The sequence below is a fragment of the Panthera pardus genome, unplaced genomic scaffold (assembly GCF_024362965.1).
Source record: "Panthera pardus isolate Hobbes unplaced genomic scaffold, ASM2436296v1 HiC_scaffold_6, whole genome shotgun sequence".
Taxonomy (NCBI): domain Eukaryota; kingdom Metazoa; phylum Chordata; class Mammalia; order Carnivora; family Felidae; genus Panthera; species Panthera pardus.
This window is the reverse complement of record NW_026526991.1, coordinates 103,554,018-103,578,641: the sequence shown is the minus strand read 5'-3', so window position 1 is coordinate 103,578,641 and position 24,624 is coordinate 103,554,018. Positions and strand designations below refer to the sequence as shown.

Sequence of the window (24,624 nt, the reverse complement as noted above, 5' to 3'; positions counted from 1 at the left end):
GGTGGGAATGCAAACTGGTGCAGCCACTGTGGAAAACAGTATGGAAGCTCCTCAAAAAATTAAAGATAGACTAACCATATGGTCCAGCAAGTCCACTCCTGGGTATTTAACGAAAGAAAATGAAAACACTAACTCAAAAAGATATATTCACTCCTATGTTTATTGCAGAATTATTTATAACAGCCAAGATATGGAAGCAACACTGTTCATTGATAGATGAATGGATAAAGATGTGGAATAGAATATTATTCAGTCATAAAAAGAATTAAATCTTGCCATTTGCAACAACATGGATGGACCTAGAGGATATAATGTTAAATGAAATAGAGAAAGACAAATACCATATGATTTCACTCATACGTGGAATTTCAGAAACAGAACAAATGAACAAAGAAAAAGGAGACCAACAAAAAAAACAGACTCTTAAACACAGAGAACAAACTGCTGGTTGCCAGAGTGGGGATGGGTGGGTGGACAAAGTACACTTATTGTGATGAGCGCTGAGAAATGTATAGAATTGTGAAATCACTGTATTGCACACCTGAAACTAATACAACACTGTATGTCTATTATACTTGAATGAAAAAATAAATTAAAAAACAACAAACAAAAAATAAAATAAATTTTGATAACAATGTCTCACTTGAAAAATTTTAAAAATAAAAACAGTTCCTCAAATTTGTGTAATTTTAAAATTAACATAGCATAATCAAAAAAGTATCTTTATGTAATGTTTATCTCTCCCTCCTCTGAATTTCAGTAGTCTTTATCCTTGCTTACTGTGCATTGCCTTTGTCTACCTTGTAATACTCATATTTACGTACTCACCCACTTTCCTGCCTCAGGGTTTCTATATTTCCTATTTCTCTGTCTGGAATCTTCCCTGGGCTCTTCAAAATGCTGTTTCATTCTCTTTCTGATCCTGGCTCAGTGAGCCTTCCCTGACCTCCTAAATTCCTCTCCAGCTCACCATCCTGCTTCTTTCGTTCAAAGCTTCATCACAACTGCTAATTATCTTGTTAATGTATTTGTTAGGTTAGTTCTTAACTTGCCCCATGCTCTCATCTCCAATGAGAATAAAGCTCAGGAGCAGTGCGTGTCTGGTTCATTGCTCAACTCCAGTGCTAACACAGTGTCTGACACAGTAGACAAATAGGGTATACCAGATGTTCAGTGAATGTTTCAACTCTCCCCCTAAAACCTCCTGTCTGTGGGCACCTTTTCTTCCCCTAGCAGATGCCTTTAGTGCTTTGGCCAGACTCAAGGGTTCCTTCCCTTCCCTGACTGCAGGCACCATCATGAGCAGTTCCTACCTGCAGCCTTTTTGGACCTTTTTGCCTGGAGGTGCCTGAGAGTTACATTCTTCTCTCTCCCATCCCTGCCCCATACCAACTATGGAAGTGACAGAGAGGTGGAGGGGTGGGGAAGTACAAAAGCCCCTCTCACCTGTCTCTAACAGGATGGACTCTGCAGTATAGTTTCCATCAGGGCTCCCCATATCCTTACTTAACCTCTCCCCTTCCTATCATGCTTCCTTTACTTTATCAGCTTCTCCTGAGAGCACTTTCTTGCTAAATCACTTGACAAGGACCCCCACCTTAGGCTCTGCTTCTATGAAACCTGACCTAAGGTAAACTGCTTCTCTGCTCAGCTGACAAATGATTACTCTTCCCAGACCTATTTATTCTTCTCTAGAGTGATGATCTTCTCAGTTTTCCCAGGACTGAGGTATTTCCTAATATGCTGGACTTTCAGAGCTGAAACCAGAACAGTCATGAGTGAACTGAGATGGTGGACCGCCTTTGAGAAAGCTTCTCTGGCCAGTGCCCACAGGCCAAGTAAACAGCTGCCTTCTGTGTTGCCAAGCAAACAGTGCACATTTTGATCCTGATGCTTACCACACTTACTGTAATTGTCCACTCTGTCCTCTGTTTGCTCAAGCAGACAATGATTTCCTGAAGGCAGAGTCTGTGTCTTTTATGTGAGTACTCTATGCCTGATTCATGCCTCCTGTGCTGTGAGCATTTAGTACATATTTTTAATAACTTTATTGATAAGATCAGAATTCCTGTTTGCTTCATTTTACCACCCACAAAGCTTTGCATATAGCAGGTGCTTCATAAATATTTATTAATAATTAGAGAGCTAATAATCAGTCTTGAAAATAGGGCCTCTTCCCTGGAGACCCCCCAAAGCCCAAGTAAAGTGTTGCTCAGTGATAGGAAAATAAGATTAAAAATCAAGAAACCTGGAATCAGGTGCCAATTTTACCTATAATTTGTGTAAAACTCTGAGTCCCTCTGGATTGAGCTGTCTGGTTATTTGGTCTGTTGAATTTATAGAGCAACTGCACAGATGTTGTTGTCTATATTCACCCACTCTCCTGTGCCGTAGGAGTTATTGCTACTTCCCAAGTGAGTCAACTGAAATTTCACGAAGGCTGAGACACCTGACCCAGATTACACCCAGAACACAGGAAAAGCCGGGACAGAAACAAAGCCTTCACCAGCACAGACCTTGAACTCTGTGAGCAAAGAGCCCTTCCTCCTTACTCAGCTCTGCAGCCCCAACATCATGCACAGTGCCTGATCCATGGTATGCCCTCAAATATTACTTGAATTAACTTGCTTAAATGTGACTGTTAGGTCAATAATCTTTCCACTGCACCCAAATACCAGATCTAATCTGTTACTTCTGAACTACTGGGAGGTTTAATTAAGGCAACAAATGGCAAAGTTCTTAATAAAACCCAAAACACTAAGCAAATATAAGACACTGATATTTCTGCTGTTCTTGTGTGACCACCAGCTCCATGTCCTCCCCAACCCTCCCTTCCCCAGGACCAAGAAACATGGGTTTGCTTTTCCCCCAAGACCTGTACTTTATGTACATTTCTGTATTCCCTCCCCCCAAGCTCCACCCCCCCATTTGTCTCTTTGCAACTACCACCCCCAGCCGTGTGGTGTGCCATGCACGCACACACACACACACACACACACACACACACACACACACACACCTACCTTCTCCTCCTCATCATTATCGTTGAAATAATTTATCCTCTCCAAGACAACCTTAATGAGTTGCTCCAGCCAGCTGTCATCATCGATAGCCAATAATGACTGACTTGAAAACTGAGTAAAAAAGGAGAAAAGGACCACACAGAGCAGTGGCCGGGATTGTCTGCCTCATGAAGTGGGTAAGAAAGAAGCAAGAGACAAGGGGACATGGTCTTTAAATATGAAAAAAGAGCTCAAGAAATGGGGAGGAGCTGAAATATACAAAGGGGGTTAGTCAGGACTGAGAATGACAATATAGCAACAATGATGGTAATGCCAATGATGTATGTGAAACTATAGTCTACAAGGCTCTCTCTCTCTCCTATATTATCCTATTCAATTATGAGAGATAGGAGTTATTTCTATTTTACAGATGAAGAAGCTGAGGCTGGCAAAGGCTAAATAACTTGCCCAAGATCACAAAGCTAGGGCCCCATTTCCTTACTCTCTCTTGACAGTCGGACTTTGAGGGTGTGGAAGGTAAATTAAGGTTTAGGATATAGTCAGAGACTCTGATGCAGAGGCCAGGAGCCAAGGATTCCCCAGAAATAAGTTTTCTTGAGTAGGGAGGTCTCTTGATCATGTCTCAGTCTCTGGGGGGTCTCCCTCAGGATCCTAAAGAGGAGAAAGAAGGCAAGTGTGGAGGGAGGAATGTCTCATAGGGTGCTCACCTGGAGCAGCCTGTCTTCCCACTCCTCCTGATTCAGGCTCTTCTCAGTGTGATCTAGGAAAGGAGAAAGCATGATCTGCCCGACCAGAAGGCCCCAGATGGGGAAAAAGAACCAACACCTGGACACTATTCCAGGGGCCTTATGCCCATCATCACATTTAATTTTCACCATGACCCCACAATATAACTATTCTCCCACTTTACAGAGGCTCCAGGAAATGTATGACTTTTCAAAGGTCAAACGTACCCAGCAGGCAAGTGTTAGAACAAGGATACCAACCTGGGTCTCTCTGGTTCCAAAGCCCACACTTTTCCCTGATCCTCTGCCCACAAGAAGGGGCATTCTGGGAACTCTGGAGCCACAGAATTCTGGACTGCATATCTACTCAGTGCAGAACATGGTCCAAGAAGCAGACCTACCCAAATAGCATCTCAGAAAGACAGAGAGACTGGTCCTGGTTCTCCTCACCCCAAGGAAGATCCATCCTGTACCTCAGACTCTTCTGGAGTCTGCCCCCCTGCCCCAGCTCCATTTCTCCCACCTTGCAGCCAACCCCTCACCATCCAGCATCTGCAACATCTGTGGGATCTCCGTCATCCACAGCTGGCCCACATTCGAGTTGATAACGGGGTGCAGGGAGGTGATAGGATGCAGGGCATATAGTAGCCTTAGAGAGCTTACACCAAACTCCCCTTCTCTATAGGGCTTCAGGGAAAACATCTGAGAAACAAGAGAAGCGAGCAGGAGGCAGAGAACGGATTTAAGGGAAAAGAAGGAAGAAAATAAGAACAAATCCATTGAATGGTAGAGCTGAAGCTTAGACCTTCCCATTCTTTTCCACCTGTGAACTACATGTTCTGCAAGATGCTCTCAAAACGTTGCCTCCTCTGTGATGCCTTCTTTGATTCCTGGAGACCAAATCAGCCCATCACTCTTCTAAGATCCCAATGCACCCCATGTATTCCTCTACTAACATTTATCACACTGCATTATGGGTAGTTATTCCCAGGCTTGTCTTTCCCACTAAGACTGTGAACACTTCAAGAGCAGTTCTACACCTTGTCTTTGCAAGTATACATAATGTCTATAACATAATGTCTGGGCAAATAGAGAAACTCAAAACACACTTGCTGAGAAAATGAGATCCAGAAAGCCATGTCTAAGATCAACAGAGAACAGCTCACAATAAGGCCACATAGAATACAGGCCAGGTCTTCTCCGACCCACATTCCTTCCCTCCTCCGAGCTGTTTGGCCTGGATCACCTCTCCCCAAAGTCTCTATGATCTTTGGCCCTACCCTTTATTCCTTGCCCAGCACAATGCCTGGAATAGAGTGGTACTCAACTATTTGTAGAATGGGGAGATGGACGGATAGATGGATGGATGGAAGGATGGATGGCAAGGTAGTATTCATCCCATTCATTCATCACTTACCACAAGATGGGTCAGGAGTTTCTGTGGGGAGATGAACTGGGTAGCTGAGTTAAAAGAGGATAAGAGAATAGGACAGAGTCAGTGCCAGCTCCAGGATGCCCAACCTCCAGCCCCCCATTCCCAGCAGCCCACCATCCATTCTTTAGTGGAGGACAAAAAGCAAAGTGGAGAGTGAGCATTGGTGCCATTGCCATGGGGATTTTGACATTTTGACTCAGCCTCAAAACAAACCATTTCCAGCATAAAACAGATGCGTCCGCACGCGCACACACATACACACACACACAGGAATATTATTCAGCTCCCATGGCCCCTGACTCAACTCTGACCACACAGCAACCCGTAGGAGTCTTCAAGAATCCCTAGAGATTGCTAAGACCAGCAAGGGTGAATAAAAAAGAATGATTATCTCGCCATTTATGACAACATGGATGGACCTAGGGGGTATAATACTAAGTGAAATAAGCACAACAGAAAAAGACAAATACCATATGATTTCACTTTTATGTGGAATCTACAAAACAAATCAAATGAACAAAGAAAAATAGAAACAGAAACAGAATCATAAATACAGAGAACAGATGGTTGCCAGAGGTAAGAGATGGGCAAGATAGGTGAAGGGGATGAAGAGGTACAAACTTCCAGTTGTAAAAGAAATAAGTCATGGGGATGAAAAGTACAAAGTAGGGAATATAGTCAACAATATTGTAATCATACTTATGGTGACAGATGATAACTATACTTATCATGGTGAACATAATGTATAGAATTGTCACATCACTACATGGTACACTTGAAATTAATACAACACTGTATGTCACCTATATCACAATTTTAAAAGCTTTTTTTTTTTTTTTGATAGAGATAGAGAGAGAAACTAGGGAAGAAAGGCTGCTATGTCAGCCTGGCATTGTCCAGCCAGAGCATGGTAAATGGTCATTACCCATGAGTGTATTCTATTAGTGGACACCTTGAAAACATCTCCCACTATTCTAAGTTGTAATCCAGGTATACATTTTATTGAGCGTAGACTTTCATATTTGAAAATCCTAGGTCCATATTTTAAATATCTATTGTTCATATGGATTATAATCAGAACTCTCAACACTGGGAAAGTAATTTGTTACCTTTCCACCTTTTAAACCCTAATAAAGAATGCTTATTTTCCAAACACACAAGCACACATACATACCCCAAGTAATGTGCTGAACAGATATCCTCACCCCAACTCTGACTCCCACTGGGACTCGAGGTCAAGAAGGGGTGAACAAAGAATAATGCTCAGAATCGGGGCAAAGGGTCAGGAATGTCTGTGTACACATTACTTTGTAATTAACAACAATATTCTTACATCTCTACTCCAGTGTTTCAAGATGAGGAATAAAGGCAAGAAGGATTTGTGTCTGGGGTTGCCTGTCTCCCAAAGAAATCCCCTTTTCATTCACGTGAAGGGCCAAATGGCATCAATCTGCTGTGCTAACCCTTTGCCTACCTCCTCCATCATGGCTCAGGCTCACAGCCATAGCCCTGCAGATCTGCACCCTGTCCCTACACCCACCGCCCCTTCAGAATCTCACCCTGTCTCCTGCCCCCACTCTCCCGGCCTGTGGCAGCCTGTGCTTTCACAGTTAACCTCTCTCCACAGTCTTCCCCACCGTGTACTTACGCCTGAGGTGAAAGCTGCTGAGGTAGGGAACCTGGCCCAGGGAACGGGCCCTCAGAGCCATTTTCGTGGCCATCTTACTCAGGGGCACGAAGGCCAAGGTGTTGCTGGGCTGGCATACCAAGGTGATCAGTTTGGGCAAGGTTACCTAGTAAGATGTGGCAAGGGATTCAATGTCAAGCCCCAAATTAGCCCCAACTATAAGTTCTCCAACCCCATGGCTTTGTCTTCCTTTCCTGGAGGGGCATTTGAGACCTTATATACACAGTCTGCCCATTTCCTGCCCTTCCCTCTCACCCTCTTTCCCTTTCCACTCCATGTTGGTAAAACATAACCAAGGTCCTGATTAAAATTACAGTAGGAAGGACCTGATTAGATAGAGGGACTTCTTGAAATTTGGAATTGTGTCACTTGTAATCACCTTCACTGGGGAACATCCCAAGGGTAGAAGACATGCTAGTGATCAGGAGACAGCTTTGCTGGGAGAGGGGGACTCTGGGAGGGAGAGTAAATCACAGCTTTTCCTCCCATGGCCCCTGACTCAACTCTGACCACACAGCAACCCGTAGGAGTCTTCAAGAATCCCTAGAGATTGCTAAGACCAGCAAGGGTGAATAGTCACTAAAAAATAGTCTTTTTTACAGAAAGAGAAACTGCAACCTAGAGAGAAATTTACTCAAGATTTTACAGCCAGAAACTGGCTGAACAGGACCCAGGCTCAGGCCTCCAGGTTTACCATCCAGTGACCCTCTTCTGCTCCACTGAGCCACTTCTTAGAGAAGTCCCAGGCACTTGAGTGGTTTCAGACAGAGGTGGGGAGGGTGGAAGAGACAGTACAAGGGGTTATATGGAGTTGGGAGGGGGTGGAAGGCAGGCAGAGAGTATGCAATCTGGGTGTCAGGGTAGTGATCTGGGGAGTCAGGGGAGGAGGAGATGAAGGGGCCTCTTTGACCCTAGTTGTTTGTACCATCTGTAGGATTTTGGAACACGTTAGTTGGATGTCCTCTTCATTCTGGAATAAGAAAAGGAAATATTTAAATCTGAAACCAGTGCTAGCTGAGTCTTCTGGCTCAAGGCCTCCCCTGGCTCACCTCTCAGAGTTTAAGATATCAAAGCCCATTCTCATTGTGCCAACCATACCCTCCTCTTCTTTCCCTTCTGCTCCCAAACCTGCCCTTCTCTTGCTCCCACCCTCTGTCTGCTCCCTGCCTGGACCCTGCTCACTGAGCAGTCAGACATGCTGAGCTTGATGACATAGTTGATGATGATGCTCCCCTGGGGCAGGGCCAAGTAGTCATGCTGGATCAGCATCTCGATGAAGTTCAGGAGGGCCCTTCGCACCTGTGGGGGTTATAGACCATCATGTGGCAACATAGGAAGGCACATCAGTATGACCCTTCCTATTCCAGGTGAGGACACAGAGGACCAGAGCAGGTGAGGGGTATCTTCAAGCGACTCAGATCTCCTGACTTCAAACCCAATGTGACTCTTCAGTGGGCTCCAGGGGATGACAGCCACTGACCCTGACCACCTTACTCCACCCTCAAATTCTAGCCCATTTCAGCTGCTACCAGGATGCTACCATCCTCCTGGAGAACTATAAGCACTTAGCTTGCCCACACCTTATATAAGATAAGAAATTGGCAGAAGTATTGGGTAGGGAGAAATCGGAGTCCAGGAAAAGTACCATGTTCTGGCCTTCGTTGAGAAAGCCAGGAATGAATTCCTCAAGTCCTGAGGGCCCAGCCCTCATGATCCCAGTCTCTCCATTAACCTTCTGAATATTTAGGACTTTGTTTTTAGGGATAGTGTCATTGTTGTCCATTTAGCACCCTAAACCACTGCTCCTCTTCTCCCTGTCCTGCACGATTCAGAGCTGGGAGCAGTTTCTGCCTCTAAGCCTGGCAGAGCTTGTTAAAACCATGGCTTCTCAGACCCCATGCTAAATATAATGTTTGAGGTCTTCTTCCCCTCTGAATTTTTAGTATCCTTTAGAGCTCTGTGTCCCCACTGACAAGGCTCAGAAAATAGCTGGAACCACCCGTCCGCTTCTCAAATCCTTCTCAGGTTTGAAGAGCCCAAATGTAACCCATGGGAATGTCTGAGGCCATGAAGAGCTTGGTAAGAGTGCCTTACCTCTCCCCTCATCCATGAACCTCCCCCTCTCCATTTTATACAACTTCAAGGTCTCATAAAACCAATTGCCCTCCCAGCCCAAACATTTAGCCTTTCTGCTCACTGGTTTGAGATCCTCCTGAATCATGATTATGACTGAATGCATCACCTCATTCTTCAGTTGCTCTGTCTGGGGCACTAGAGAAAAGACAGACATGCAGCTGGGGGTCAATTTCCACCCTTCTCTGTTGTTTTGGGAGGCACAAGAAGATAGACAGTTGGGAGGAATTCTAGGTACTGTCCTGGTATTCAAGGGCCAGGTAGAATCCTTAGAGGTTATTTCCACCATACTTTTGCTTCAAAGCAGACTGAAGAGTGACCTAAAACAGTATTTTCATCAAGCTGGCATTTGAGTTCCAGCCCTTTCCAGTTTCCTATGACTGCCCACACAAATCCACCTCTCCAGCTGCTCCCCCTGCCCCATATATATCTCAACCTTTAGAACTATGACCACTGTTCTTCTGTTCTTCTTTATGTGAATTCCCTCTCCTAACTTGCTGTTACAATCTCCTTGCCTGCATCTCCTGCACAGAGCCCATCTCATCTCTGGATTGACAAGCTTCTCTGTTTTCCTATTGCACATCACCATGCTCACATTTAAACAACCTATCACATATTATCTTGCATTGTTTCACTATCTGAACAGCTTTATATTCCCTGCTTGATAGTGAACTCTTTTGAGAGTAGAGACTATGTTTTATTTAAGTGTCTATTTTCAGTACCTTGCACCGTGCTAGGCACAAAGCAAAGGTTTGGCAAACACTTGATTGGAGTTGAAGCCTATTCCCACAAGATAACAATCATAGACTACATCACTATGAAACTGACTGCATAGTGGGAACTTGTCTAAGCACCTGGCATATGTTTTTCTCATTTAATCTTCACTAAAAACCCTGAAAGGTAGGTATTAATATTACCTCCATTTTCAGATGAGGAAATAGAGGTACAGACTAAAAGCAACCTGTTACAGTTTGCACGCTAATAAGAAGTGAAGGCAAGATTTAAACCTATTGAGTTTACTTTGAGTTTACATTGAGTTTAAAACCAAGTTTTTAACTACTACATGGGACTGTCTCCCAGAGAAAAGAGCTCTCATAGGAAAGAAGATCCATAGGACCAGGCCACTCACCTTTCTGGAGCACATCTGTGAAAATTTGAATGGTTGATACTATCTTGGCTGGATCCTTGGATTCCACGTTCTCTCGTATTAAGGTTACCACCCGATCATTATATAACTTGGCTATCAGAAGGGTGTGAATACAAGGGAATCAAGTGTATGTTTAAGTAGGAAGTGGTAAGTAGAAGTAAATCATGTTTAGCAAACCACTGATGCCATGAACTAGATAAACTAGTGTCCTTTAGGTTGGAGAAAGGAAAAAGGGAAAAAGAGAGCCAGTGTTTACTCAGCATTTACCATGTGCCAAGCACAGGGCCAGATCGTTTTCCTGAGCTGGGCTCTGTCCCTCCACGGCTCCACCACACGCCCTCCCATAGGTCAGCACACTTTTCGTGATGATTAGTGTTGTAATTACAGGATCACCTTTCTTTTTTTTAATTTTTTTTATGTTTATTTATTTTTGAGAGAGAGAGAAACAGCATAAGTGGGGGAGGGGCAGAGAGAGAGGGAGACATAGAATCCAAACAAAGCAGGCTCCAGGCTCTGAGCTGTCAGCACAGAGCCCAATGCGGGGCTCAAACCCACAAACTGCAAGATCACAACCTGAGCCAAAGTCGGACCCTTAACTGACTGAGCCACCCAGGAGCCCCTACAGGATCACCTTTCTGAGCTGGGAATCAGTGAAGGAGAAAGAGAAGTCAACTTCAGGTAAAGGGAATGGAGCTATGTCTATACCCTTCGAGATTCATTGAATTTCAGGCAAAGCTCACATGGATCACTTTGCATTTAATCTAGAAGAATGGAAGCCTCTTATGGGAACTTAGGCCCCTGCTCCAGTCCAAGGAGACAAAAAAATGATCCTGAGTGCCCACCCACACAAATACCTGGGGTTAGGGAACTGTGGTAACTTACTCAGGATATAGAAGGCCTTCAGGGCAAGGCTGTGGTTCTGTACAGAGTGATGATTTGAGTCCTCAACTGTTTCACTCAGCTGTGGGGAGACCAAGGCCATCAGACCCAGGAGGACTGAAACTAAGGGCCCTGAATGTGGATGAGGAAACCAAGGCATGTATCCATGGGAAGTGTGGTGCTTAGACATAAGGAGAACAAGAAAACAGAACCCAGGAATCCACATTCCCAGCCCCAAAGGGAAGAAGAGAGTGGGAAGCAAATTAAACATACAGAAGGTAACCCTTTTCTGCAAAATGTTCAGTTTTCCTCTTCCTACTCTAGGCTGCAAAACAGAGGGCCTGACATTTCGCACAGGTATTATGGAGTGGTTTGAACTTTCTGCCTTTTAACCAGAGATTAGGGGGAAGCAGCAAAGGTCTGTGACCTTCAAGAAACATGTAGAATGTACCCAATTTACCTTATGGAGAATATCCCACTCAGTTCCCGGAATCCAGGCATTTGCCTATTCCAGGGAAACCTGATGTGTATGGTTAAGGTCACCATGTGAAAGACACCTCCATCGTCTGGAGGTTGTGACCTGAGCTGGGGTAGCCATCACCTCCAAAGAAGAGAGAAAGCAAGCCCATAATCCTTCTAGCCCCATAACACTCACCTGTTTGAACAGCATGCCTATAATATTTCCCAGCTGGGATTCCAAGTTTATACCTCCACAGCCACTAAGAGCCAGAGCATCTATAAGTTGGAAGATACACTGTGTGAATAAGGACAGAATAAGTACAAGTCAGCTCAGACTTTCCACAGCCTCAAGAGAAATCCTCTGTCCTCACATCTACTCTTCAAGGATGGCCCAAGTCATCATTGTTTCACACTGCCCTCTTGGACATTTCCAAAAAAGGCTCAGGGTCTAGTTCTTTCATAGCCTAACACAGTCATGACCTGCCCTTCCACTTTGCCCAATAAGCTATACTTATTTTCATATAATCTCATTATTCCACAGAAACCTATAGGGAAATTCAACATTGCAAGTATTGGCTGTCTTCAAAGGAGCAGGATAAATTTAAAAAATCAACATTTCCTCTCCTTTGGTCTACCTGATGGATTCCCAGTTAGGGCCAGCTTGCTTAAATAGAGCTGGCTAGTGCTAGTTGATGTCCAAACAAAATTATACTGTGGGCTGATAACTATCTTGATTCTTGACCACCATTCCTTGGAGAGAGGGAGGAGGAGGAATGAGAAGAAGAAAGGGAGTAGTCAAAACATTTCCACTGTCAGCCAAGACATGAGGTGAAATTTCCACCTGAATAATCTTCAGACTAGTAATTGGTATACAAATTTCAGCCTTCAACTGGCTAATTGGCTACATAGAGCAAACCTTTGTTCCAAATTCATAGACCATACACCAGGCAACATGGAGACATGTGCCAGAAGGGAGATTAAACAAGAGATTGTGTGGCTGGTCCACTAATGTGGAAAACTCAGAGCATATGTGTGAGAAAGGCCATCCCTTCATATACCAAGGAAAGTGTATTTGAGGTGGTAGCATAACAGTAGACTGAACACTGTAGTCACTGGAAACTTGATGTTAATGTGTGTTGCACTCAAAAAAAAATCCTCCTCTTTGAAATTCACAAATGCACATTAGCATATTTAGTAACCCTGAAAAATATGCCTCTCAGATGCCTATTGGTGCATAATTGACCAATACGTGCAGCTGCCATGCTCTAAAATCCATCACTGTGTTAAAACTGAAGTCAGATTCCCACAGGTTTGTCCCAGCCAATGACTGAATATGGCAGGTCCACTAAAACGGGCCTATTAGTCCTTCAAGATGTAGGACTTTTCTGATGGGTAACTTTGGTTCAGTGACTCCCTGTTGGCTTTACTAAAACTTTCTTACAACTGCACTGTAATCTAAAACCTTCCTCTCTTTCCTCTCTCCTTCCCTTCCTTCCCTCCTTCTCCCTAGCCTTATCAAGGGTCAGACATACATCATAGTCTGATGGCTCTCCAAATCCTCTCTGGTTCTATCCCTGTTTTCCCTCACAGATGTTTCTCCAATAAATCTCTTGCACCTCTAATCACATGTTAGTATTTGCTTCTTGGAGGACCAGATTAGCCTACATACTGAAAGCTCTGAGAAGTCCTGCATTTAAGATATTTATTTAATTTTAACTCAGTATTTCCCACCCATTTTGCTAACTAACACATCTTCTTTTTGCGGAATCCCCATTAAAATTTGAAGGGAAATTGGTTTGAGGAATGCCACTGAAATGGAAGAAGGACTGAAACAACAATCAGAAAATTTGGGTAGTGGTTCCGAGTCCTCTGCTCCTAAAGATATCTAATATTGGTGTAACAGTTCTAAGGTAGGCAGAATATAGCAATGGCCCCCCCAAATTGCAGGGCCTTTCTCCCAGTTATTCAATCAAGCAGTAATGTAGGTGTTTATATGAAGAGATTTTGCAGACATAATTAAAGTCCCATACCAGTTGACCTTAAAATAGGGACATTATCCAGGTGGGCTTGATCTACTCTGATGAGCCATTTAAATCTGAGTGTAGAGGTAAGAGGAAAGTCAGATTCAAAGTGTGAGATGAATTCAAAATGGGAGTGGCAGAATTCCAACAAAACCTCACTTTACAAAAACAAGTTTCAGGCTGGATTTGGCCTGTGGGCCGTGCTTTGCCAACCCCAGCATTAATTACTCAGTAAACATGGAAAGCATAAACCCATTAAGTTATCTTCTCACCCCATTCCAATCACCTGGGAAATGTAGAAAGGCGCCACTTTTGCAGACATCAAAGTCATTAACCATCGGGTTAAACGGTTCACTTGATTCTTGAGTTTGGATGGTGGAATGAGGAAGAAGAGATGGCCAATTATCACCAGAGTTTCCTCTGTCACCTGTGCCCAAGGAAACACAACAAACTTGCCTCAGCTCAGGGATGAAGGCAAGATAATCCCTTAGAGGCTTTGCCTTAGTCCTTTTTGTATCTGCAAGGTTTAGCACAGTGCCTAGCAAATGATGGTAATCAGTAAATGTAAGGTTGCTTAATTGCATACATATTATGTGAACAGACAGTGGAGTTTTCTGATAGTACCCTTTTAAGGAGAATGGGAGGAGGAACCTGAGGAAAATCACCCTGCTCTTTTGGAAGAGCCATTTAAGTTATCCTCCCACCAATAAGTGGCTAGACATGGCCCTGTCCCATCTTTGATTCAAGACTTACTCCTTCAGCCCATGCATCCAGCCCCTGCTATCTACAATCCCACCTTGTTGTTGCTCCTCAGGGACCAACGATTGAAGAGAACCCGAAGGGTGAGGTAAGCCTTGATGGACAGTGCCTCTTGTGTGATGTCCATCATTTCATCATTCTTAGTACCCAGATCCAGATGTTTCCGGGCACTGATGACCAATCCTTTGAGCACTATGAGGGTTACAGGGAGTTTGAGCTGCACATCACCTTTCCTTTCCCACAAAACAAAACATACATACATGTGGGCACAGTCTTCTCATCCCCAACTCTAAAAGGGTCTGTGGTGTCCTGTGCTGGGAAACACCAACCCATTCACCATCTCCCCAACTATCTTTCTTTTCTGACCACACTTTGTCCACACAGCAGGGAAAGGGAAAGTGGTTGAGGCTGTCTACACCCACAGCATCCCTAATCAAACTTGGTCCTTGCCCCAGATCAGGAGAAGAAAAGTCAGATGGAGAAGAGCAGCTGCTCTCAGACATTTCCTGCCCCTCCCCAGCCTTCTGGGATCCCTATTCAGAGGGACCCAGTCTCATTCTTCCCTTCTTTCCTCTCTCCCTTATTCCAGTAGAGTCTTCCCCAGACCCTCCTAATCCTCACCATGACATACTGCCAACATGTCATCCTCCTTTTGGGCCATCCTCAGAAGGTGCAGTATATATTCCCATGTGACACCAATGTAGGGGTCTGCACCTAAGAGAGAGAGTACAAGAAAAACATCCCTATCCCAGGGAGGGGTGCATCCTAGCCTTAGTGTAGGAAACTCTATAGATTGGGAGGCAGGAGACCTGGGTTCTGATCCTAGCTCTGCCTCCAGAGTCTGGGCAACCTGGAGCAAGTTACTTAATTTATCTGAGTTTCAGCTTCTTCAACTGTTAAATAGGACTACAATTCCTGATGTGACTGCTGCACAGGGCTGCTGGAAAGATTAAGCTCAATAATGGATGTTAGCATAGCATACAGATACAAGATATTGGTACAGCCTAGGCATGAACACTCCCTTCCAAGGACCCTTAAGGAAATAAAGAGCAATGATGTCTGAAGTGGATGTGAAAACATTTGTCCTGATTATATCAGGATACACATTTCCAATTTCTGTTACTGTGTCCTCTGAGCTTGCTGTGCAGCCTAAGCCACATGCTTTGTCATTTTTATCTTAATGCCCAGAAGGTCAGCTGACTTCCCCCAGATTCTCTTTGGCCCCAGTTCCAAGTGGTAAAGGGAAGTCACTGTCATAGGCCGGTGACTTGATTATTTTTTCATACTTTGTGATTGGGAGAGGGTAGTGGAATGAGTAAGAGAGCCACTGCCATCACCAATAGCCACCAGGATAGAGATTGTATGGTGATTCTTGGTCTCATCCTGCTACACTATTACCTTCCAAGCCCCTAATCAAATTCAAAACTTAAGGTTCCCTTAAGTAAACCACTCCTTGCTTCCTCCTTTGCCCCACCCCACCACTCTATTCTGCCTTCTCTCTCCACCTGGAGTCTTCTCTCCAGCTCCACAGTCTCTCATGCCCTAATATGTCCTACTCTGCCATTCTTGGTCTCCATAAACTCCCTCCTGAGTTCCCAGCAGCCCAATAGGGACCTAGTTTGTCCCCTTCCCATCTACACATACATCCCATGACTGAACTAAATGGAGATGTCCAATGAAAGGAATCAGGAGGATAAAGCTAGTCTAGAATAAATACAAAGCCCCCACCCCCTGCTGGCCCTATCCTCTTCTCAGACTAACTCTTCCACAATAGGGATCTATACCCTGGCAGAAGATGAGTCTCCCCACTGCAACCAGGAGACCGTTTGGGGGCAAGTTGTTCAAATGCCATCTGTCCCACAGCTTGAAGATGACTATTCCTGGAGACTGGAACCCCAGAGCCAATAGGACTTCAGTGCACAACTCCTCCAGTTCTCCCTCTGGCTTCTGAAAAGAGAAAGACTAACTGTTCCAAGGCTAATCCCCGAGATGAGTCCCACAGCTCTGAGAATCAGATTTGGTCAATAAGTGATTCTCCTCCATCGAATAGGCAGGAACTCACCTACCACCCATCCAATAGACACCTTCCCAGTGATGGAGGGCAAGAGCTGCCTAAAGTGTGCAAAGAACAGGAAGACAAGAAATCCGCACAATCTGTGTATTGGGGTGGGAGTGGGGATTAAAGTTTCCAAAGCACAGAGGTTTCACTGCAGCAGCAAGTGAATCATCAGGAAAGTGGGTAGATTACAGAAGCAACTTTGGAAGTCCCTGAAAGGTCAGTGGTCTTGATCAGAAGACAGGCCTGCCAAAGAAGGCAGGCAAACTGGAAGGAAGATACCCCATAGGTAGGTAGTTAACCAAGAAAATAAGGAACCAGATTAACCCAATGTCAGGGAAGTAAGTACAAAGTATGTGAATAGATGGATAAGTAGATATCATGAATGTTCACTCTAAAGGTGGGCTAGCATACAGATATGTGGGTTTAAATAAGTTAGTAAATAGATTGAGATGCTTAGTTGAGTTGTAATAACAAAGGTGACCACCTAAGGAATCCCAGGACACAGTCTGAAAACCAGGTCAGACTCTGAGATCAACAGCCCAAATCCTTCCCCCTTTCCATTTCACTCCTCCTGCCTCACCACTTCACTTCACTACTGTATCTTCCAGTTCTGTCTATGTCACAGTTCTTGAGATAGGCTCACAGTACAAGATATGGACTCCAGCAAACTGTTTAGAAATGAGATACTCATATCCAAGTTTTCACATAGTTTCCAAGTGTCATCATCCACCAGAAAGAACTCTTGGGCTCATACCTGGGGTGCTTTCTTTCCCCAAAGCTCCCAACCCAGAGGCACAGCTCCTCACCATGGTCTTCATGTAGTCAACGATGATATCTGTCACCTTCTGGCATCGTGGAGTTGCCATCTTGTTATTTAGGATTTTGACTTTCAGCAACTTGAGCGTTTGTAAGACATTGTCTGCTGACAACTATAGGAGAGAGGGGACTCAAGAAGAAAGGAAGGTTGAAGGGTAAAGATAATAAAGAGAATAATGATCCCTGGTCAAGAAAGGAAGAGGAGGAGTGAATCTAGGAAGAGGATTAAAGCTGGACCAGAGGTTGAGGAGTGAAGAATATGGGCCAGACTAGGAACACTGGAACTAGACCTGGAGCTATGAATGGACTGGACCAAGTAGTGCTCTGCTGACTGGAAATTTTCCCACTCTCCTGGCACAGTGGGTGTGTGCCCAACCAAATACCTTGATCGAGATGGTCCTATGCTGGCTGGAGCCAGGAAGATGTCTGAGATGTCCTCACCTGACCAGCAACTTGGAGTGCCTCCATAAAGTCCTTGATGTTCTTTTCTGAGACATCCAAGTTCCTGTCCGTGATCTCTGAAGAACCTACCATAACTATAAACATCTCTATAAGAAATAAAAATGGTGAGGAGGGGGAGCTGTTTCTCTCTTGCTATAGGTGGGTATTTCATCACAGGTGGGTATCATGGTATGATGAAAACATGCAAAGAATAATTAAGAATCAGAAGACACAAGTTTGGCTCCTGACTCAGAGTCTGTCCCCCACTAGCAATATATCCTTAGGCAATTTATTTAACTCCTGGAGACTCTATTTATTCATATGTAAAATAAGTATAATAAAAATTAACATGAGAGTCAAAAAAGATGAGATAGGTACTATTAGGTATCACTTTCAGCATTTCAGCCTGCCCTTTGGATCACATCTTTTCCCTTGACATTATAAAGTGCTTTCTATGGGTGAGAGTTGGATAGAGATTTGGAGTAGGAGAGTACTTGTCTATAGGACTACAAAAATTTCATAGAAATAAAATAATTTCATATTAATAAAATTGGCTATTATAAACTACAAACTTATATTCCAGTGACATATACCCATAGTTTTGGTTAATAATGATAGGGAAAAAAAAGCCAGAAAATTAATTTGGTCTGAGTTCAGTCTATCTGCTACCAGCAACAATGGATTATTTATTCATTCATTCATTCATTCATTCATTCAAATGTTCTGGTTTGTCTTCACTAAAGGCATTATTTAACATGCCTTAATTTACTCATTTGTAAAATGGTCATCATTGTGGTAGTGATAGTAGAAGTAATAGTCATAGTAGTCGTAGCAATAGTAGTAGTAGTATCTAACTCATAGAACTGTTAGGAACATTATATGAAATAATATATGTAGAATAGTGCCTGGCATATAGTATTAACTCAGTAAATATTGATTATTATTCTCAATTAGAAACTGCTGGCACTCTACCTGAATCCACAACATCCCCATATCTCTACAGGAGAAGAGCCACTTACTGTCATTTTAAGACCAGGTTCTGGACATTAGATCAGGAGTAGGGGTGCAAATGAGACAGTCACAAAAAGCAACTAGAAAGGAAGTGTTTTACACAGAAGGAGAGAAAGAGGGAAAGGAAGAGAAATAGAGAGATGCTACTTAAAATAAACAAACTCAAGTTCCCAAAGACATGTAGAAATCTAATGCTACAAAAGATAGACAACATAACAAAATCAACAATTGGAACAGGAAATTACTTCAGAGGAGATTAATTTTGTAAAACAGTCTCCCAAAGACTTTAATAAAATAATAATAATGATAATCATTGTCACCATCCTCTTCTCCTCCACCTCCTCCTCCTCATTATCATCAAATGAATGTGCTTAGGATGCTAAAAAAGTGAAGAAATAATTTCCATCTTAAAAGAACAAATAAAGACAGAATGAAATAATTTATAGGTAGATATGAAAAGAACCAATTAGAAAACTCGGAAATGAAAAACATAGGCATCAAAATTTGAAATCTCAACAAATAATATATAATCAAGACTGAATACAGTTAAAGAATTAGTAAATCAGGGGCACCTGGGTGGCTCAGTCAGTTAAGCGTCTGACTTCAGCTCAGGTCACGATCTCGCGGTCCGTGAGTTCGAGCCCCGCGTCGGTCTCTGGGCTGATGGCTCAGAGCCTGGAGCCTGCTTCCGATTCTGTGTCTCCCTCTCTCTCTGCCCCTCCCCCGTTCATGCTCTGTCTCTTTCTGTCCCAAAAATAAATAAACGTTAAAAAAAAAGTTTAAAAAAAAGAATTAGTAAATTAGAAAATAGTGAGGAATTCACCCAGTGTGCAATGTAGGAAAATAAAGAAAATAATTTTTAATAAAAGAACAAGTAGCAGGTGTGTTGGATGGACTGAGAGGAGTTCCAAAAGAATGGCAGGATGGTAATATATAAAGATAACTGAGACTTTTCTAGAATTGAAAAAAAAAAGACAAGAATCCTCTGATGGGAAGTGTAACCCAAGTACTCACCAGGACAAATAAAGATAAACTGATGTTTCAGTGACACTGCAGAACATCAGGGATAAAAATTAAAATTCTAGAGCCACTAGAATAAAACACAAATTACCTACAAAGGAATAACAATCAGCTAGTTCCTTAACAGCAACAAGAGATGCTAAAAGATAGTAAAGAAATATCAAGATGGATGTTGTACTCTACCCTATAGAGTAAGAGTCTAAAATATCGACTGTAGGGGCACCTGGGTGGCTCAGTTGGTTAAGCGTCCAACTTCAGCTCAGGTCATGATCTCATGGTTCATGAGTTCAAGCCCCATGTCAGGCTCTGTGCTGACAGCTCACAGTGTGGAGCCTACTTAGGATTCTGTGTCTCCCTCTCTCTGCCCTTCCCCTGCTTGCACTCTGTCTCTCTCTCCCTCAAAATAAATAAACATTAAATAAAGTTTTAAATAACCACTGTAGTAAATATAAAAGAATGTGTAAATAATTAGGTAATCGAAGGGGAAAATAGAATGATTTTTTTAAAAAATTCAATCCAAATAAAGGCAAGAAAATAGAGAAATTAGAGACATATAAGAGGTGGCATATTCAGAAAATGCTTTTAAAGAGGGTAGATTTAAGCCCAGATATACTAGTAATTACATTCAATGTAAATTTATTACATGTTCCAATTAAAAGAAAAAGATGTCTAAACTGAATTAACAATAAAACCAATCATATGCTATCTACAAGAGACACATCTCAAGAAAAGGATGCAGAAAGACTGAAAGAAAAGGAAAGGCAAAGATATATCAAGCAAACATGAATCCAAAAAAAAGCTAGTATAGCTAGATTAGCAGCAGATCTTCAATAGATCTTAAGGCAAAGAGCAGTACTAAAGAACATCATTTCATATTAATAAAAGATTTAGTTCACCAAGAAGATACACTCTTACATTGGATGAGTTTAATAACATAACCTCAAAATGTATAAAGCAAAAATTGATAGAACAAAAAGGAGAAACTGATAAACCCAGGTTTAAAATGTCAGGTTTTTTAACACCTATCAGAACTGATAGAACAAAAAGATAATCAGTAGGAATATAGATTTGGAAACTATTATTAACAAATTTATATAAGGAACCTACAGAACACTGTCCCCAACAACTGCAGAATGTATATTCTCTTCAAGCATACATAAAACATATAATATCGATTGTGTGCTGGGCAATACAGCAAGAATCCACAGATTTCAAACAACTAAGTTCATATAGAACATGTTTTCTGTCCACATGTGATTAAGCTAGAAATAATAAAAATATAACCTCAAAATCTTCATATGTTTGAACATTAAGAAATATACTTCTAAATAAACAATGGAACAAAGAAGCAACCTCAGTGGAAATTAGGAAATATTTCAACTGAATGACAAAAATATGACATGTCAAAATTGCTATGAGGCAGCTAAAACTCTTTATAGGGGAGTTTACAGCATTAAATATAAACATTAATTTGAAATAAAGTAAATGTTTTGTATAAGTAAAAAGTACAAGTCAGAAATAGAGTAATCCTCAAAAATCGAAAACAAACTGAAACAAACAAAGCTCATTGCATATTGTTAGTGAAATCAGAGAGAAAAAAATCAGGAGAGAAATTATTTCGGGTGATTTTAAAATCCAGTATTTTGTTTGTACAATCATAATGGTGTATATTCTAAAGACAAAAAGAAATCTTGAACTGCGTTCAATAGTCTCATTGTCAGTAATAATATGGGTATAACATTCCGAAAACGTCATATGTATATTTTTAGCTTAATGTAAATAAGACATGTTAAAAACTAAAGGAAGTAAAACCCTGTGTTCTAGTTATCAATGTGTTGCCTCTTAGCTCCAAATCTACCCCTTCATGCTTCACTCTGTAATACTGAAACTGGACCCTGAAACATTTCTTCTTTGCTAGTTGACATGATGATGTTAAGCTTTGTTAGTAGATGGAGCTAGAAAAATCTGCAAGATGAGCTTCTACTCTTCCATTCCTGTGGCATGGTATGTTTGTGGGACATGCAGTGGTGCTCACTATCCAGAAAGTTTTGTTGCCAGTCCCAGTCCCACCCCCTCATTCCTTAATCACCATCCTTGGCTTGCCAGCAACCCAGCAAAAAAAAAAAAAAGAAAGAAAGAAAGAAAGAAAGAAAGAAAGAAAGAAAGAAAGAAAGAAAGAAAGAAAGAAAGAAAGAAAGAAAGAAAGAAAGAAAAAGTTCAAAAGAGCTTTATTAGTAACAGCCAAAATGTCCTCCAATACATGAATGGCTAAATAAACCATAGTACATCCATACCATAGAATACTACTCAGCAACTAAAATACAAAACAAAACAAAACAAAAAAACTATTGGGGCATCTGGGTGTTTCAGTCGATTAAGAGTCTGATTCTTGATTTCGCATTAGGTCATGATCTCAGTTTGTGGGATCAAGGCCCACATCGGGCTCTGCGCTGACAGCACAGAGCATGCTTGGGATTCTCTCTCTCTTTGCCCCTCCCCCTGCCTCTCTCTGTCTTTCTCTCTCTCTCAAAATAAATAAACAGTAGAGAGAAAGAAATAAAGAAAGAAAGAAAGAAACAAACAAACAAAGAAACAAAGAAAGAAACTATTGATACATGCAACAACCTGGGTAGATCTCAAGAGTATTATGTTAAATGAAAAAAATCAATCTCAAAAGGTCACAATGTTATGACAAATTTAAAGGTTTTCAGTAAATTGGACAAATTCCTAGAAAAAAAGGATGCTCTATTAAAACTGACATAAGTAGAAAAAACTGAATAGTCCCTGCTCCTAAAGAAATTTAACTTGGGGCGCCTGGGTGGCTCAGTCAATTGAGTGTCCAACTTTGGCTCAGGTCATGATTTTGCAGTTCATGAGTTCAAGCCCTGCATCAGGGTCTGTGCTGACAGCTCAGAGCCTGGGGCCTGCTTCAGATTCTGTGTCTCCCTCCCTCTGTGCCCCTCCCCTGCTCATGCTCTGTCTCTGTCTCAAAAATAAATAAACATTAAAAAAAAAATTTAAGTATACAAAAATTTAAAAAGAAAAAGAAATTTAACTCATAATTAATAGCCTTGCACAAAGACACTCCAGGCTTAAACAGCTTCATCAATACATTCTACTAAACATTTAAAGAAAAAATAATTCCACTTATACACAAAATTTCCAGAAAATCAAAAAAAAAAAAGGGAAGGGAACATTACTCAACCTGCATTATGGTGATACTAAAACTTTAAAAAGATTGTACAAAAACAGAACACTGAGGCCAATCTTTCTCATGACTTTAGATGTGAAAAACTTTTTTTTTTTGAGTAAAAAACTAAATCAAGCAATAATATATAAAAATTCGGGGCACCTGGGTGGCTCAGTCGGTTAAATGTCTGGACTTCAGCTCAGGTCATGATCTCACTGTTTGTGGGTTTGAGCCCCACATCGGGCTCACTGCTGTCAGCACAGAGCATGCTTCAGATCCTCTGTCCCCCTCTCTCTGCCCCTCCCCTGCTTGCTTGTGTGCTCTCTCAAAAATAAATAAACATTTAAAAAATTAAATAATAATAATAATATATAAAAAATTATAACCCATAAAAACCCATAAAATACCTAGGAATAAATCTAACCAAAGAGGTGAAAAATCTATACACTGAAAACCATAGAAAGCTTATGAAAGAAATTGAAGAAGACACCAAAAAATGGAAAAAGATTCCATGCTCCTGGATAGGAAGAACAAATATTGTTAAAATGTTGATACTACCCAAAGCAATCTACATATTCAATACAATCCCTATCAAAATAACACCAGCATTCTTCACAGAGCCAGAACAAATAATCCTAAAATTTGTATGGAACCAGAAAAGACCCTGAATAGCCAAAGCAATCTTGAAAAAGAAAACCAAAGCAGGAGGCATCACAATCCCAGACTTCGAGCTATACTACAAAGCTGTAATCATCAAGACAGTATGGTACCGGCACAAGAACAGACACTCAGAACAATAGAATAGAATAGAGAACCCAGAAATGGACCCACAAACGTATGGCCAACTAATCTTTGACAAAGCAGGAAAGAATATCCAATGGAATAAAGACAGTCTCTTCAGCAAGTGGTGCTGGGAAAACTGGACAGCGACATGCAGAAGAGTGAACCTGGACCACTGGTCTTACACCACACACAAAAATAAACTTAAAAAATGGATGAAAGGCCTAAATGTAAGACAGGAAGCCATCAAAATCCTTGAGGAGAAAGCAGGCAAAAACCTCTCTGATCTTAGCCACAGCAGCTTGTTACTCAACACGTCTCCAGAGGGAAGGGAAACAAAAGCAAAAATGAACTACTGGGACCTCATAAAAATAAAAACTTCTGCACAGCGAAGGAAACAATCAGCAAAACTAAATGGCAACTGACAGAATGGGAGAAGATATTTGCAAATTACATATCAGATAAAGGGTTAGTATCCAAAATCTATAAAGAACTTATCAAACTCAACACTCAAAAAACAAATAATCCAGTGAAGAAATGGGCAAAAGACATGAATAGACATTTCTCCAAAGGAGACATCCAGATGGCCAACTGACACATGAAAAATGCTCAACATCATTCATCATCAGGGAAATACAAATCAAAACCACAATGAGATACCACCTTACACCTGTCAGAATGGCTAACATTAACAACTCAGGCAACAACAGATGTTGGTGAAGATGTGGAGAAAGAGGATCTCTTTTGCATTGTTGGTGGGAATGCAAGCTGGTGCAGCCACTCTGGAAAACAGTATGGAGGTTCCTCAAAAAACTAGAAATAGAACTACTCTACAACCCAACAATTGCACTACTAGGTATTTATCCAAGGGATACAGGTGTGCTGTTTCGAAGGGACATATGCACCCCAACGTTGATAGCAGCACTATCAACAATAGCCAAAGTATGGAAAGAGCCCAAATGTCCATTGAAGGATGAATGGATAAAGAAGATGTGGTACATATATACAATGGAGTATTACTCAGCAATCAAAAAGAATG

At 41.9% G+C, this 24,624-nt stretch overlaps 1 protein-coding gene across 9 annotated transcripts in view; it reads right to left on the bottom strand.

Moving 5' to 3' along the window:
• The window catches only part of LOC109276224 (maestro heat-like repeat-containing protein family member 1), a 115,945-nt gene that overhangs the window by 57,829 nt on the left and 33,492 nt on the right, over positions 1–24,624 (bottom strand). For 6 of the 9 annotated variants that reach the window (XM_053895037.1, XM_053895036.1, XM_053895040.1 and 3 more), the window contains 14 exons: positions 17,585–17,679; positions 17,134–17,256; positions 16,053–16,215; positions 14,890–14,982; positions 14,306–14,460; positions 13,796–13,936; positions 11,685–11,783; positions 11,033–11,111; positions 10,133–10,243; positions 9,068–9,141; positions 8,053–8,169; positions 7,796–7,840; positions 6,832–6,976; positions 5,166–5,209 (listed from right to left, as the gene is read on the bottom strand). In XM_053895037.1, the coding sequence (XP_053751012.1) occupies positions 5,166–5,209; positions 6,832–6,976; positions 7,796–7,840; positions 8,053–8,169; positions 9,068–9,141; positions 10,133–10,243; positions 11,033–11,111; positions 11,685–11,783; positions 13,796–13,936; positions 14,306–14,460; positions 14,890–14,982; positions 16,053–16,215; positions 17,134–17,256; positions 17,585–17,679 (1,484 nt within the window). Of the gene's footprint in view, positions 1–3,023; positions 3,135–3,730; positions 3,784–4,290; positions 4,451–5,165; positions 5,210–6,831; positions 6,977–7,795; positions 7,841–8,052; positions 8,170–9,067; positions 9,142–10,132; positions 10,244–11,032; positions 11,112–11,684; positions 11,784–13,795; positions 13,937–14,305; positions 14,461–14,889; positions 14,983–16,052; positions 16,216–16,330; positions 18,922–24,624 lie in introns of those variants that run through there. The other 3 variants (XM_019464863.2, XM_053895043.1, XM_053895039.1) reach the window with 3 other exon arrangements.